Source organism: Gasterosteus aculeatus, chromosome 9 (genome assembly GCF_964276395.1).
Source record: "Gasterosteus aculeatus chromosome 9, fGasAcu3.hap1.1, whole genome shotgun sequence".
NCBI classification, from domain to species: Eukaryota; Metazoa; Chordata; class Actinopteri; order Perciformes; family Gasterosteidae; genus Gasterosteus; species Gasterosteus aculeatus.
The window spans coordinates 15,132,393-15,150,237 of NC_135696.1; the positions used below are offsets into that span (position 1 = coordinate 15,132,393).

Here is a 17,845-nt window from a genome sequence, read left to right on the forward strand (position 1 = left end):
ATAGCTTTTGTTACTCACTGCCACATCATCACAATTTTAGGCCCAAATTATGATCACTGTATAACATACTATGTATCGTTATAGATTGATGATATAATTAGCCTTGCATAATCATCAATTTGCAACATTAATATTATACTTTTACAGTCAATCATCTGTACTTTATGAAGGAGGTTGAAATGCACAGGTTTTTTTTATTGTATTAACGACAGTTTTATTTAATAGGTAAAGTAAGAACACTTGACCATAACGGAAATGATGTTTCACGTTGCAGGATATCTGCACATTTTACACACGAGCCTGATAAATAAAAACGTAAACGCAAAATGGGCTTTGGCACATTGACCCCATTGACACAACTGTCATCATTATTATAATTTATTCTGCTCTTTATCATCTAAGCCCGAGCCCTCGATTCTTATTGGTCTGTTTTCTTGCGTTATGTGCGTGCGTGTGCGCGCCCGCAGGCTGCGGGTGTGTGTGTGTGTGTGTGTGTGTGTGTGTGTTGGGGGGAAGGGGGGGGGGGGACTGGTCCGTGTCGTCATCGCTGCTCATATTTATTTAACGAGAAGGCGGCGGCCATCGGGGGGAGAGAAACTGGCTGCTTCTGGTTTCCAGCCATAAATACAAAGCGGAGCCGGTCTGAGGGAGAAACGGGCACAACGGGGACGCGGAGGGTTTAAAGCTGAAGACCACGAGAGGTAAAGTGACCAGCTGCTCCACGGACACACACACACACACACACACACACACACACACACACACACACACACACACACACACACACACACACACACACACCTACGCGGAACGATGTGGTTGATGGCGACTTAAACGCATTGACCTGAACAGAGGAGAGTGTTTGTAAACGCAGGCACTACGTGTCACCGGGGGAACCGCGAGGAACGTGAAGGAGTTGTGAGCGTCGTGTTAAATGTCACCACCGGGCACCGGGGTGTTGTTTTGTGTGTGTGTGTGTGTTGATGAGACAACAACACAAAACGGCGACGTAACCTAGTTCAATCAAAAGTGATCGCGGGTCACACCGATGTGACGTTACTCGCTGCCGCGCTCGGAGTGACGCGGATTCGTGTGTTTTCTCGCCGCTTGTCCGCTTTAAATTCGGCGTTCAGGCTTCATTCGAGTCTTTGCAAAAGAGAAGAAGCGGGAGAAACTCCGTGAACTTGGTCGCCTTGTTTCTAACTGCTGCCTCTTTGGCATCACAGCTGATACGTGGCATCTTACAGAGCAGCTGGGCACCTCAGGGTGACACCAAACTCACTCGCATCGGTTTGTCAGTTACAACTTTCAACTCTTCTTTCATTATTATTATTATAATAATAATATTAGATGTTCGATATTATTATATTGCATTTTGGAACCGGTTTTAAATGAGCCAAATGTTCTAAAGGGATTTTAAATTCAAACAAAACAAAAATGGCTGTTTTGATGGTCAATACATAGAGTTCCAATTCGTTGTTTGTCGGCATTAATCTTCTCACAAAAGATGAAGAAAGCTCAGGTCAAAAAGAAATGCCCATTCCTTCCTCGCTGTTTAAAAATAAATGTTAAGCAGTGAATTAGGACACTCACACTCAAGTGAGTGGTCAAACCATACAACCACATTTTGTGCGACCTTGCAAAGGAAATTTTTATTTTTATTTTTTATCAATGACTCATAACAAATTTATATTAGTTGTAAATGCTGTATTAATTCCAACTAGCGCCGTTATTTACAATGTAATACTGTTCATACCGGTGCCTACTAGAGAATGATACCTACATCTTTCTTCAAGGTCTTTCTCATTTTATTTATTAAATGACAGAAATAAACACTAAAATCGTTTGTTCAATTATGCCATCATCTCTCCATGTGGTGATAATGTTCCTATTATCATTGCGTGACACGGGGAACATACGAAAGGCTGCACAGTGTGCGTGTGTGCCCCCGCTTGGGAAAACCAGAACTGGGAGAGAAATATGAAACGTTGTATATGTATATTTATGTAGAGACGGTCAAATGTTTGTTACCCTGCTAATACTGACATACGACATGAAAGAAAATGCAGATGTGAGGATTTCCACAGCTGGAAAGAGCAGAGCGCAGTGGAGGTGGGAAGATGCGACTCATTAATTCAAGATATTCCCGCTCAAGGCTCGCGATGCTCTCGAAAAGACCACCAGCAGATGCGCTGTATGGTACATCGCCATTTCTAGGTCAGCAGTGGCCCCCTCCTTTTTCCCTCCATCCCACCGTGAGCCGCCTATCTACCCAAGGCCGGCCCACACAGTAATCTGCAGTGGGGTGTAAAGTATGAGGCGGCATGTGGCGAGAGTACAAACCAGCCGTGGAATAATTACGGTGTGCAATCTGTTACAGTGTCATGGGATGGTTGTTAATTAATTAGACCTGTAATTCATTTAGAAGCGTGGTTCCTTATTTATTCTTAGATTTTTTTTTACTGAAATGGGCTTTATTTTATGGGTCAAGCAACGCATTAACAGATTAAGAGTGAATACTGAATGTTTAAGCTATAATATGGAGTTGTTGATGCAAAGATGGCAAAGCTTTGATGCTGTCCATCAGTATGACAGTCAGCCCTGAAGGGTTAAAGGCTAAAATCCTAAAAAACATCCATGAGGAAAAAAATGAGCCAGAAAATGGAAACAACTGTATAAAACAAACAAGTGTCCTCCGATATATCTCTTGGCAGGAAACACCAAATGTCAATATCACTGAATAAGATGTCTGCGGGAAAAAAAGAAACCACACGTGGAAATCCAATCCGTGCCACGTCTGACCCACTTTCATGCCGAGGATCCTGAGGTCACATCAGATGTGTGTTGTTCATCCAGATAAGTGGGTTTAAAAGCACAGCTGTGTCAGAGGGCAGAGGTCAACCAAGACTCGGGTAGACTGTTAACCACAAAGTTATAGGGCTTCGCAGAAATCCGTGTTTGTGTCCTCTTTGGTTTGACATCACGTTCTGCTTCTTACGACACGCGCCCCCCCCCCCCCACACACACACACATCTCTTCTCTCTCGGCCCTGGCTTGTGGTTTTCTCTCTTACTCCCTTTGTCAGCTCTTTTGGCTCATCTTTGCACAGTTGCTAAGATTGAAAACATGCTTACAACACATTTTCAGTTGAATCAAGGTTAAATAACAGAATATACCGTCACGTTGATCCGGCTCGGTATCTCGTACACATACAAAGACTCGTCTGCCACATAGACATACATTGAATGGAACACTGGATTTTCTCTGCGGTCAGCGTTGCTGTGGTAACAAAAAGCGAGGAAATAGTATGTAAATGTGTGTGTATTGTGTAGCAGCACGATAGCACCGTCTTACCCTCAGAGGACTCTGTGTTTTTTGATAATACACAACGTGACTGAGAAAAACAGTCGTCGAGCATTTTCACATCAAATGCTCGACGGCTACAACAGTGTACAGCCAGCATGACAAACCGCTACTTCTTAATGTTTCTGAATTATTCTGCGTATTTGGCTTGGACTCCCACTGTGTTACTCTCACACACAGCTGTCCATACATTCACTGCAAACAGCCTTGGGTGCTGGAAAAACAAGGTCGCTTGTGTCCTCACTCTGAATGTTTTTATCCTTGAGCAATTTCAGTATAATTTTTGATACTAGAGTTGTTTCTGTTGTCTCATTTGGCCTCATGCTCAATACATTTTTATTTTACGGCAGGTAGACAGAATATTGTAAACATCTCGTGGAACAATTGAATGAAACACAGTTGTAAATGTGGGTTAATTAAGGGGAAAGCTGATAAGCAACAGCTATAAAAGCCTTTTGTTAGCAACAAAGACAACAGGGCTCTAAAGAGACTACATTATTTAGGCCTAGCTCGTAGGTAAATTGGTCGTTCTTTAAAGGATCAGTTCAGCTAAATGATGATAGTATCAGTAATGTCTCTGCCTCCACCCTACTATGATCGACGTGAGAGGAATTGAGTTTGTATCGCTCACAGCGTTTAAATAGTGGATCCAAAGATTATTTGAATTGTTTTCATTTTATGTTAATAATCCACAGACTTCACTTTCAGAGTATAATATACTGATTATAGAATATTCTGTGGATGATCCCAAGCAACATGGACACGGTTTCTTTTCATAAGGAGTCCTGAAATATAAACGCGTTATCTTCCTGTTTGAATTGTGAGAAAACAATCTAGTCTGTTAGTTTGTTTGCATTACAAAATATATATTTTTTGCACAAAATAATTGATTTAATGCACAATGGGAATCTAATATCCTACTCAGAATAATCACATACACACGATTTCAAATAAAAGAAATAGATTTTTGTTTCAGCGATGAATACTCTCTATCTTGACAAACTGCATCAACTAGAGAGAAGCAGTGATCAGTTGCTGAAAATAACCACCAAGGGTTTGACGACGAGTGTATTGGAGGAAACATCCTGCAACGCGAGCATGTGGAAACTCCAAAAGACATTTTGTGAACCTGCGGTGCGACTAAATGTAACAGTGTTGCCCTTTTTTTTTTTTAACCTGCCTTTTCTTTTATTTGACCACAGACGCCATCGAAAAGGATCTTGGACGGCATGCAAAGTTGTGAAATTTCGTCAGACAGCACTGATGATCCTCTTAGTAGCGGCCTACGCACCCATCGGCAGCCTCGAATAGTAGTGATTGGTGCTGGCTTGGCCGGCCTTGCTGCAACTAAGATCCTCCTGAAAAACGGCTTCACAGATGTCACTGTCCTAGAGGCGTCAGACCACGTCGGCGGGAGAGTTCAGAGCGTTCAGCTCGGTGAGAGTCTCCGTTTACCTCCTGTTGACTTTGTATCTTTACCGTAAAAAACACCAAAACCCTGAAACGTTGCCCCGTGCAGCACATTTATTTAGTTATAAATTATTATTATTTATTTCGCCTCCTGGAGGTGATCATTAATTAACTGTCGAGCCACAAGATCTCCTCATTACTGTTTTTTCCCCCACGGATTAAATGAACAGGACATAATGTGTTGATTAGTAGGCTTTTGGAGAGCCAGTAGACATATTTTGTTACCTTTAGACAGAGCCGGGCTGTTTACAGTCTTTATGCCAAGTTGCATACACTGTAGCAGCATATTTAGTGCACAAAGTCCATCAATTTGTGGGATCATAGTTGGAATGTTGTTACATATCACTGTAATGCCAGGAAGTGAACTGTCCAATAGCTTGCTTAGAGAAAAACACGCATCTCTCCCAAGTAACAATTCTCTACTAGAGACTACAAAAAAACAAAAAAAAATCATTTCATTTTTTTTAATCACAGGCCAGATTAAGTTTAATGATATTACTGCACATAATTATTTGAAGTACACTCTAATCAGCCAGCCATTCATTGACCCTTTGTTCCCTTAAATAACCTGAAAGAATGCACTTATCGGATGCATGTCTAGTTGCAAAAGAAAAAAGGGCGCTTTCAACTTCATCTGCTTGAGCAACGCTGGTAGATTTTATCAACAAAGTCAACTGAACCGCCGTGCTTACACAAAAAAGAAGGGAACAACATCTGCTGGCGGCACCAGATAAATGTATGCACATACAAGAGATCAAGCGCAAAGTAACATTCTGCACTCTTAAATCTGACGTCGAATTTGAGGCACACAGATAATAGTTGCATCTGTTATGTAAAAGCTTGGTTATGTACTGTATGAAATTATTTTAAAAAGCATTCAGATATAAATGTCTATGTGACTATAAACAATACAAAGTGTGTGATGCCATCATCCTTGGGAAAAATGTATAATTAATGGTGTTCCAGTGGGCTAAAGCAACTGCGATACGTTACTGGAGTTGAACTGTCCATTTATGCAAAGCTCAGGTGTGATTGTGGCGCAACAAAGTACAGCTCAAAGAGATCTCATGCGTTTGTCTTTCCTTTGTTTATAGGAAATGCAACTTTGGAGCTCGGAGCCACCTGGATCCATGGAGCCAACGGCAACCCAGTGTACCACCTGGCAGAGGACAACGGGCTGCTGGAGCACACCACAGACGGGGAGAGGAGTGTGGGACGCATCAGCCTGTACACGAAAAATGGCGTGGCTCACTACCAGACCAACGTCGGCAAGAGGATCCCCAAAGACCTGGTGGAAGAGTTCAGCGACCAGTACAACGAAGTAAGAGGACGCACGTGCACAGAGGCACCACATATATGTATAGACCAGGATTATGGTCAACATCACATGTAGACGAGTGAACGATCTCCTGACCTCATCACGCTGCCTGATTGATAACTAAAAAATATTTTATTTTATATCAGATAGATAGATTAGATATACTTTATATTACTTTATTCCCAGAGGTAAATTGAAATGTCATAGCAGCAACACATTGAAAGACAAGACCATAAAATCAACATAGATTTAAATATGTTACATATTAAGTCGGTCAACTGGACAATGAGTAATTCAACTGACCCGGCAGGAATTATCCCCATCTCCTTTACGCGACAGGGTTGAATTATTAATCTGTTGAAGTATTTGATTAATCCTTTGGTCTACAAAACACCAGATGACAAAGAATGTACCAGAAATACTACTTTACTAACATCCCAAAAGCATTTACCAAAACGATGAATAAAGCACTCACAGTACTTCGGAAGGTTTTATTGTAGTTTTAATTACTTATAATGAACAATCCACATTTCACACTGAATGTTTGAATTTCACCACAGTTGTTTTACTACTCCAGGAAATGGCAAATTATCCCCTCAGTGTATCAACAAGTCTCTTTTCCTACTTTCTGTTTTCTCTCCTTAACAATACGCGGCTCCTGTAGCTGCCAGCGCCACTTGTTATTAACGTGCTGTGATTTGTGCTACCGGTGGGGTTTTTTCCTTGACATGGTTCCTTGTTCTCCTGATTCCTCTCCCTGCTCCAGGTGTACGAGCTGACTCAGGAGTTCTTCCAGAACGGGAAACCCGTCTGCGCCGAGAGCCAGAACAGCGTCGGCATTTTCACGCGGGACGTGTTGCGCAAGAAGATTATGTTGGACGCCGATGATTCTGAGGGAACCAAGAAGCTCAAACTGTCCATGCTTCAGCAGTACCTCAAGGTGTGTGTGGTTTACACTTTACACATTGCTGGTGTACATTCGAGAAAACGAAACAAGCAAATTAATTTCCTGCTCTCTCCGACCAATATGAGGGTCTGCAAGTGTTTTAACTATACTGTTAAGCATCGATTCAGCTCGACCAGAAATAAGATAATCATGTGTGAAGCAGCCAAACACAATGTTTCCTTTCTCCTTCAAGGTTAGGTTTTATTCAACTTTTCTAGAAGATGTTATACAAACATCCAAGGACTAAACCTGCACCTCACTAACATCATTGTCTGGATGAAAACACCTCAAATTGAAATATTCACGTGGGTGCCACGTCAGTGTTACATCCCTTTGAGTGCTCCTCCACACGCTCCTGCCCACACACACACAACGACACAACAACTTGAGCGTGTCGTGAACTGCAGCATAGGAGACAGATGTTTGCGGCTCATCGGCCACCGCAATCATGCTAACTCGCCAATAAAAAGATCCCTGGGTTTACTGAAGTGATTAAATTGTTGTTGAATTCACTGAGAATGTAAATTTGTCACAAAAACAACTTGAAACCAGCTTCAGACAGGAGGGGAATTTTTGTTCCATCACCAGCTGCTTGAATGATGTTTTTCTAGGATTGCCCTGTAGAACATCCGTGTGATCTCGCTGCTCACTGCTCGCACTCTCTGTGTTGCTATTTCAGGTGGAGAGCTGCGAGAGCAGCTCTCCCAGTATGGATGAGGTGTCTCTGAGTGAGTTTGGCGAGTGGACAGAGATCCCCGGTGCGCATTATGTCATTCCTGAAGGTTTCATGAAGGTCGTGGAGCTCCTGGCCCAGGACATCCCCTCCCGCACCGTCTGCCTCAGCAAACCAGTCCGCAGCATCCACTGGAACTACTCGGCCAAGCATCAGGAGGTGATCCCCAACAGCGGCGGCAGCCAGCGGGACAACGACGACCACAACGACAACAACCACGGCCGCCGGCCTCGCGAGGACCCCGCGGCCCTCGGCCCCCCCATTTACGTGGAGTGCGAGGACGAGGAGTGGATCCCGGCCGACCACGTGATCGTCACGGCCTCTCTGGGCGTCCTGAAGCAGAACCACGAGGCCATGTTCTCCCCTTCTCTGCCGGAGGACAAAGTGTTCGCCATCGAGAAGCTGGGCATCAGCACCACCGATAAGATCTTCTTGGAGTTTGAAGAGCCCTTCTGGAGCCCCGAGTGCAACAGCATCCAATTTGTGTGGGAGGATGAGGCTCAGCTCGAACAGCTGGCCTACCCCGAGGAGCTGTGGTACAAGAAGATCTGCAGCTTTGACGTCCTCTACCCGCCCGAGCGCTACGGCCACATGCTGAGCGGCTGGATCTGCGGGCAGGAGGCGCTGTACATGGAGCGCTGCGACGACGAAACAGTGGCCGAGACCTGCACCGAGCTGCTGAGGCGCTTCACAGGTCAGGACACGTTCACACAAGGAAACAGAGCTGTGTATGGCGGGCCAACGTCAGATAAGCTTCTGTGGGAATGCCTTCTGTAACGTAATCCTCATTTCACCACTAAATTATTCAAATATCCATTATATAAAAAAACAATTAAAAAAAAGACATGATCAACATTTGCGTTCAAATTTTCAATAACAATCAACAGTGGTAAAAGTAACATAAAGGCCGGGGAAGGCTGATGCGGAGTCGGTGACTCAAACAAACAGGTTGGGTGTTTGCGTTCTGGCTCAAAAGGAAACGACGCAATCTGTGATGTCAGTAGCGTTCTTTATGACATAGGATTGTCAAGAGAATACAGCTGGATGACTCACGTGTCGTGAGTCACTACGGACCAGTTGTCACAACCACACGAGCAACACTGAGCTGCCGGGTTGATCGTGGCGTTTCAGAAGGGCGAGAAGTCTTTGCTCTGACTGTTTCGTTGTCACAGTTGCTTAATTTTCTAGGAACTTCCCTAATGCTGCGCCCCAAGTTCTCTATAAACGCAGCAGTGGAACAGGTTGCAACCCACCAATGTACAGGTTTCTTAACATGAACGCAGGTTGACTCATGATTGTTTCCGAGTAGTTTTGTAATTATGTCGGTACTGTCTGAACGAGTAAGACTACTCCTCACAGATTAGTGATTTCCTCAGAAATGGGTCACGTGTGAAGTTGAAAAGCAGTGACTGTGACCGTCAGTGGACCGTAGATTGCAGACGGTAAATTACTCAAAGAAGTAACACACACACACACACACATTCCTCATTTTAGGAATTCACTTGATCAGCTGGCAGACTAAACATCCCACAGAGTAGCCTCGACTCGACGGACGCCACATTCTTGATCTGAAAATGCTTTCAATGATTTCAGAAAGTTCTTCTGTCCGTCTGTCCACAGGGAACCCTGACATTCCTAAGCCCTGGCGTGTCCTGCGCTCCTCCTGGGGTAGTAACCCATTCATTCGAGGCTCCTACTCCTTCACCAGGGTGGGATCCAGCGGTGCGGACTGCGAACGGCTCGCCACGCCGCTGCCTTACGCCAACAGTACCAAGGCTCCGGTAAGACGGGGTGGGTGGGGCGGACGGAGGGGATGAAAACACCCTCATGGTGAAGTTTACGTTCTCTGCACACGGAACACATGGTTAATGTCATCAGTGCCGTGCAGCACATGCAGGGAGTGCAGCTGTATCAGGGGGGATGTGAAGGCCGTTTCCTGGCCAGCGGTCCGGGCCGTGAAACCTGAGGTGTTCTGGGTTATGGGGGGAGCATTCTGTGCTCACTTGACACTGTTGTAGGAATGTTGAAGGAGCGGGATGACCCCCCCCCCCCCCCCCCCACTGAAGCCGTTTAACCCTGTCAAACTGTAAGGCCTTCAGGAAAGTTACTGAGGCCTCCTGCTGGAGTGCAAGTGATGAAAATAGAAAAACCGTGGTGAAGTGTCAGGCAGGAGGCCAAAAGAAACGATGTGACGACTTTTGACGGCGCGCTGCTTTTCTCCTCTCAAATATTTTAAATCTCTCTCCCCCTCCTCCTTCCTCAGCCTCTACAGGTCCTGTTCGCTGGAGAGGCCACCCACAGGAAATACTATTCCACTACCCATGGTGCTTTGCTGTCGGGACAGAGGGAGGCCACTCGCCTAATAGAGATGTACCAGGACTTGCACAGAGCGGAAACCACAAAGCCTAAAATGTAAAATAAAACAAACCTCTGACTAGTGAAAAACATTACTTTTGAGTTCTACTTATCTTGATGATTAAGTTATACTTAAAAACATAGCTCGGGCATTATTTCATTGATGAGTATTTTCTCTATTGTACTGTAGATTCAAATCATGCGTTTTTATTTGACATGTACTGTTCAAAAGGTTGCCAATGGTGCGGTCATTTCTTGACTTTATTCTGTCATTAAATTGTTTTTAATCATCAATTTCATGTTCATAATAACAGCATCTGTAATTTAACTTTTTTTTAAGTGCCTTCTGTACGTAATGCTATTTTATTTCAAAAATGCTAAATTAAAATTGATAAACTTTTGTTAAAACTTTATCATCTAACTAGTCCAGTTGAGTCTTCTTAATTCATTGACATTCACCTTTATATTTTCCAGGAAAGTACAACCACAAGCAAGAGCTTTTAAACTTTAGAGTGACTGAGCGAGTGCACATGGAAAGAAAAGAAAAGAAAAGGCTGCAAAGCCTGAAATCTGCTAATGTGACAGCTGGCGTTAGAACATAATTCAAACCAGTCCTCCCTGTATGATGATGATGATTCATCAGTTTAAAATAAAATAATTTGAAATTTAACTGAAAACCATCAGAGGTGGAAAAATAAATTCAGAGCCTATTCAAATAAAAGTCCTACATTTGACATTTTCCTTTAGCTGCTTTATGGTGTTGAAATTTTCTCAGTTTAATGACAGATTCTTCGTTTGTTTTAAGACATTTAGGACTCAATAATAGGCTAAATGTTGCAAAATCTACAAATGAGTAAAAAAGTACAATATTTCATCTAACATGTTGCCAAGGGGCGGACAACTAGCGCAAAATGCAGAAAACACTGAAAAGTTTAGACTAATGACCAATTAGATTCAAAACCAAATAAGGGCCAAGAACACTGAGCCGATGCAATTGCTGGCCAACACCAAATTGATGCCAACTAGAAATATCAAGTGGGATCAGATGGTGGAGGAGGAGGAACAAAAAGCCCAAAGAGAGAATGACATGCGTTCCAAAAAAACGTGTAACATGCCAATATTTAGAGACAGTGCCAATGCCGTTTATTTTTAGACAACCAGTGCTATAAAACTGACTCTAATCTCCTATTTTGAAATGTTTGGGTCAAAAAGAATTGCAAATAGCAACCACAGCTGTTTAGACTGCCGTGCAGGTGTGTGCACAATACGTTTGATCGAGTTCTCCTGAAGGTTTTAATGTTGCAACTGTTGCTACGCAGGTACATGACAGACATCAAACCAAATGGGATAAACGGACTCATGGTTGGCAAATGGCCACTTGCTGTAGAAGAAGTCTACTACATACCGACTTTAAGCAGGTTTTCGGTATGCGGTGTCTCATGTCACAAAATGAAGTGAACTCGACCAGCGTTCATACTAAAACAAGGCTTATTCTTGAGTGGGCTGGAAACAGCTTGAAAACGAACAAGAGTCTCTGCAAAGGAGCAACATTTGTCGAAGAACTTGTGAAGCTTGTCAGTATAAAAGCATGCTGATAATCTCAACAGTTTGCCATGATAAGTAAAAACAAGAAAAGCTGTATGTGATTAGTAGGCAGCGTGGCTCACCGTTATCAAGGTTGGTAGAGTCACGTTGTCACGTTGCTAAACTCAGTGCAGCTTCAATGTGAGCAGGAGGTCAAATCACCCACAAGTGAAAGCACCTGTGTGGACATGCAAGCGGATGTGAGAAGATCGCTTCCCTTCGTTCACATTGATGAGATTTTAAAATCAGTATTCTGCTTCAATGGGTGAACCTAGAGAGTTTTGTAAATGGTTATGGATCATGTGAATTAATTACAGTGTATTTAACTGAATACTATAAACGAGGTGCATTGAATAGATCAGATAAACAGGTGTTAAATTCTTCTAGACCCCTGTAGACACACTACAACCTGAATAACTGGGAATCTTTCTAATGAAAGAAAAACATTGACGCAGTGAAGAACAGTCAATTCAAAAGGCTAATAAAGGTGTCCTTTTTACAAGGTGCTATGTTTCAAAAATGTGAGATGTAACAGGAGCTGCATCTGTTTCTGACACCTTAAAGGCAAAGACGCAGGCGAGCCGGCCAACAATTTCCCCTCATAAAAAAATCCCAGCTCATGTTTCGTTTCCTGACAGATTAGCAAACATGCCTTTGTAGGGTTTTGTGAAACCAGGAAATATTGATAACACAAACTGTATTTCTTGTTTTCTTTTGGACAATACACTAGATTAAGCCCCCAGTTGTGATGTATAAAGTTGTTCTGGGGAGCCTATTAATAAACAAACGAAAAAATGGATTAAAGAAAGAACAATTCCTGTGCATTCCATGTATCGTAACTGTCTGTAGAAGGCTTTCTAAGTCAAACCTAAGTGGACCCTCCTCCTTCATTCAGGCAGTTGAGAAGCAAAGCGAGAGCAACATGGGGAAAACGTTGTGGCTGGAGTCCCGGGTGCAGCCGGGGAATACGTGAGGCTGCAGAGGACACATTCCACTACAGCCGCCAACAGAGGGAAGATGATCTTATGTTTCACTGGTTTTAGTTCATTACAGAGTGAAATATTTATATTTTATAACAAACATTATAAACTGTTTTTTTAATGATGCATTTCCAAATAATAAAACTAGTATTAAAAATATATATTTTTCATTATTTGTGAAGAATTTGCTTGCAATAGCCCAGACCCCAAAACAGAAGAAAGAAAATCGGACTTATCACTTTCATAAGGGTACTTTCTTTTCAATGAAGTAATTCCAATGGGACCTGTTAAGTGAAGTCTACAGAAACAGGAGTTTATGCAAAGACATACTGCCAATATTTATTTTAATGTCAAGGCTGTGAGCTCAACAGAAATATCAACAGAAAGAAATGTCTTTCAAGACACATTGTGATGGTTCTGGATTATATGAGGTGTCAGTAGTGGTGGGTAGCAAAAGTAATTCATTTGAATCTTTAATCCCTATGGTTGAAAGCGCTTATTGTAAGTCGCTTTGGATAAAAGCGTCAGCTAAATGACATGTAATGTAATGTACTGTAATCGTAATCGCCAACTCCTTAAAACATATTAAAAAAAAGCCAAAAGTACAGAGCAATTACAATTTAAAGCAATTTTATTGATGGCAACAAATGCGTGTAAATGAGTAGTAAAACATTTCCCTCTATTGCAGTCATCGCAGAAGGCTGATCAACTTTTAGGAAAGTTCTTTTCAGCGATAGATTCCATTTTGTCACTGTAGCAAGATGGATGAAGTTCATGGGTCGAGTGGCGTATCCGTCGATGGCAGTTGGAAGGAAAAAATAGACGAACTGCACACTTAATTGCCCAGATAAGTGTTGAGGTAATGTGTAAAATACTATTCAGATGAATGGGCAGAATACAATCATTCATTCATTAAATATGTACAGAAAGGGACATGAACACTCAGACACTGTTTTTCAATTGCACATTAGGATGCATTATACATACAAGCGCAAAACAGGAGGAATTGAAATTGGTTTAAATAAACATGAGTATGCGGAAGCAAGTTGGTTTTTAGAGATGCTTCAGTTTGTGAATAAATCATTTACAAATGATTATGCTTTATTTTTGGAGCGGTATAGGCCAGAATGTGATTACCTGGCACCTCTAATCAGCAGTATCAGAGCACATAGGCTCTGTTACATCATCAGCAGGTCCATTTTCACAAAAAAAAAGCTAGGCTCTACTTATGGTATGAGCATAAAATCTGCATTAAAATGCAAAACCAAAGCGATGACAGCGACAAACACAAGGGGGTGAACGTAAGGTTCGTGTTGGCAACAAACCTAAAAAGCACTTGAATGTTGTTGAATCAGGTTCGTTGTTTACCTTGATGGATTAAGAGAAAAGAGGCTGAATGTAGTCGCTGCATTTCCTAAATCTACCTCCCATGAAGCCGAGCATGTAAGCAAACCCTCCGTTTCATTCCACTACAGGAAACGCCGCCAAGCGTCCCGCTGACGGGAAACCGCTTCGGACCCAACCAAAGGCCGACGGGTCGATTAAAGTGTTCAGGAAAAAAAGTGCATCAAATAGTTGAACGTTAAAAAAACAACACTTTTATAATAAACATCTGAAATTTCTTATTTTTTCTCACTAGTGCAACAACAGACTGGATCAACAAAAAAAATAAGCATTATTAACCTGCAGGCAATCAAAGCTCTTTAAACATCTAATAATTATCTTGTCACAGTAGCAGTTAACACTTAAGAAGGCAACTTAATGATTGATGCTCAAACACAAACATGCCAACATTATACACATCGCTCTTTTTATAGAAATAAATAGCTGAATAATACTTTATCCTCTTCTTAAATAATTTCCATCTCTATATGACTCTGATGCACATTTAATATAAAGTATCTAATACACAACTGCAAATTCAACACTACTGTTATACATAATATAATTCTCTATGTTTATCTTTCATTCAACTTTGGAGAGAAGATGCTTACAGCATGAAGACCGTAAATATTATATAACATCAAATGTTGGTCCTTTTTTTTTTTTACAAACAGTATGTACAGAGTAGCTGATAGCGAAGGCAGGATTGTCTAAAACTTCAAACCAACAAGTGCTTTGTTTTTTCGCTATTGTGTTTTACACTTTTCCCAAACTAACTTCCCTCCAATGACTCAGTACCAGAACGGGACAATAATATGCAGTACTGGAAGAACAAGAAGAAATGAACATCCACATGTTCTCACACATTCACCAGGAACATCATCAGTACAATATGCAGCTACACAAGTCTCCATCAACATGTTGGACAGTAAAGCAGAGAACCCCAAAACATCAGCCAGCAGCTCTGCTTGTCAGCGAAAACAAAAAACGCCTGCTCGGGAAAACGGCCGCGGCGTTCTGAGGAACGTTAACGTGGTGAAGACAAATGAAGCGGGTAAATACGTGGCGAGGTTATGATGTTCTACAAGATGGGAATCGTCTGTTTCAAAATAGTGTGCAAGTTATCTTGAAAGAAAACTGATTGTAAATGTCTAACAGGAGCTCCAGTGATTTAGTATTGCACTCTCAAAATGTTCGGGGACTCACAGAAAAAGGAACCCAATGCAGCAAAAGCCAAACAACCCTGCCTTTTGGTCCCTAGTATGGGTCAAGCTTAAGAAACTCCCATCCATGGTATTTCCTATGGACCGTACATGTAAACCCATCTTTTCACATTTCTTCAGACTACGTACCTTCCAGCTCCGTAATGTGCTATCATTAGTTTAAAAACCGAGAAGCGCCTGATGGAATTCCAAGGATTATTTTCTCAGACCTGACAAAGCTCCTCCAGAGCCAGAAGACAGTGTTATTCCACGTGAATAATAAACTGGTCTTGATGTGTAGCAGCGTACACTAAATGTCACCACAGCATTGCTACTCATGCTTCATAAGAGTTACTGTGATGTGGCCTAAACTGAATAGCAGCCGCAAATCCCACCAAATAAACACCAAATCAAATTCCTGATTCGAAGGTGATACGGAGGAAGTGATCTGTGCGGTTTTGAGTTCTGCAAAATAGTGAAAGGTGATCGTGTTCCTTGCTGCAAAGTGTCCAAAGTGTCAAATCACATTAGCTGGCCGCTGGCTGTGTAAATGCTTGGAAAAACCAGCAGAGGGAGCCACGTGGGGTCAGCTGACGAATATAAACAAGGAGGCCTCAGCCATGATGAGCATTGTGAATAGGAATGGCACTGTCACATGATATACCAACACTGGAGAGCATGTTCATTATGAAACATGAAACTGCTTTACACTCAAATCAAACTACAATAATGTTTAGTTAAAGTGTTGAATTTGATTCCGTACCCTGGTCCCTCCTCCCTCATTAATGGCACATTGGAGAAAACGCTGACTGGAATGAGGACAGACGCTGTTACAGATGGCACCAGTCCTCTGAGAGAACGGCCTTACGGATCACCTTTGCAGTCTTGCTGATGAAAAGCATCAAATACTGCATTCCGAGATACTAAAACTATCAAAACCACTCGAAGGTTGTATGAGAAAGCAGGGGATGGTAGCGGAGGGTAAATGCATCTCTGCCTCGCAATCGGCTGAGTAGACTGTCAAGGTATGTGTGTTGCAGTGTCCTCGCTCTCTCCACTGTGCCGACAGCTGGTGCAGAACGTGTTTCTCTCCCGGGTGGAAACCGTGTGGAAAGTCGTCCAGTTTGAAAAGGAGGGAGAACCATTTATTCTATACTCAACAAATACAGAAACTATATATATATATATGTCTTGTGAAAAGACTGCTAACCTTGAGTGCTCAAAATTTCTTGAGGAAATCATTGTACGCTTCACGATGTGCTGCTGCCCGCCAGCCGTCGATGTTGAGGGTAGTCTTGAGTATGTGTCAAGAATTAATACAGCGCTGTCACCCGGCTCCAGGCGTCTCAAGGATGGGATCCGGCTCTGTGTGACAACACAATCCTTTTTTTCTTCTTCTTCTTTTAAAAGCAGGAGACGGCTTTGAAAGAGGAATCTGTTTTGTGGTGTCATCTGAGTCTTGTGAGGCTCATTGAAAGAAGCCACCAAGCCGACATGAGTTAGAGATCTGCCCTCACGGGGGGGTTGTTTATGAGTTATGGGAGTATGCGCATTGAGCCTCGGCCCTGGTTCGTCATGGTGCTCTTCTGTTGTTTCTGTCTGTGTTGCAGACTTTTTCAACCCGGTGGAGCGCGCTCAAAACAGCTGTGTCTTCTTGATAAACCGAGCCAAGGCGGCGCCTCTCCAAGACTTGAAGAATCTGCTCAAATGATGTTAGCAGAGACTGTCTGCTTTAACGTGGAGAATTTTGGAGAAGCCGGGTCTCTTTCTCAGAGCCTGAAAGAAAAGGAAAGGAATATAAGAATCAAATTTTATCAAAGCCAACTTTTGCATAATTTCTTTTTCCTAAATTCTAATTGCCCCACTGTTGTATTCACACCTTTATGTTTCCTATCAATGACAGAATTACAGACAGGTTTTCCAAATGCTAAAGCATTGGGATGCTGCAGGACGAGGAGGACAACTTCACCTTCACCAAACTCCCTTTCAAAAATACAGAGGATGATTAAACAGGAGAGATGAACTTTGGCTTCCTTCAGCAAACTTGAAGAGAAAGAGATTTTTTTAATGGCAGCTTTTGTTGAGCTTACCTAACTGCTGTGAATAACTGTGGCATCTTGAGTGTGATATCCCAGAGGAACACACTGCAAACTGACTCATAAAAACAAAACATAAATAAAACCGGGGATTTCACAGCTTTTACACCTCTGTTTGTGTGTGGTCAGCTACATGCATGACCCAAGCCTCTCGCAGAAAGCCTCTGCTCGAGTGAGGTAGCGCCATCACATCCACAACACACCATCACTGCTGGGACTTCCAGGACTGAGTCATGGTTTAAACGATGTGTAATGGGACAAAAATAGATGCATCCTATCCTCTGCAGTCAGTGCTGCAAAACTACAAGGATATGTTTGCTAAAAAAAAAACTGAATTGAGAAGAATGTGCAGCAGAGGGTGCAGACCTCTAAGTCATCACTGCACTCCATGGAGGGGTTACACGTTAAAAGAATA

General features: G+C 42.5%; 2 protein-coding genes across 3 annotated transcripts in view; one reads left to right on the forward strand and one right to left on the reverse strand.

The window, feature by feature from the left end:
- The first annotated feature begins 465 nt into the window (after positions 1–465).
- smox (spermine oxidase) lies at positions 466–10,606 on the forward strand. Its single transcript, XM_040186325.2, has 7 exons — positions 466–701; positions 4,566–4,800; positions 5,928–6,154; positions 6,918–7,091; positions 7,777–8,524; positions 9,451–9,611; positions 10,094–10,606. The coding sequence occupies exons 2-7, from the start codon at positions 4,593–4,595 to the stop codon at positions 10,244–10,246; spliced, it is 1,671 nt and encodes a 556-aa protein (XP_040042259.2). The 5' UTR covers positions 466–701; positions 4,566–4,592; the 3' UTR covers positions 10,247–10,606.
- Positions 10,607–13,362: 2,756 nt separating this feature from the next.
- Positions 13,363–17,845, reverse strand: part of fbxo41 (F-box protein 41) — a 31,525-nt gene continuing 27,042 nt past the window's right edge. For both annotated transcript variants that reach the window (XM_040186324.2, XM_040186323.2), the window contains exon 14: positions 13,363–17,110. In XM_040186324.2, the coding sequence (XP_040042258.1) occupies positions 17,048–17,110 (63 nt within the window). In that variant the 3' untranslated portion in view covers positions 13,363–17,047. The remainder of the gene's footprint in view (positions 17,111–17,845) is intronic.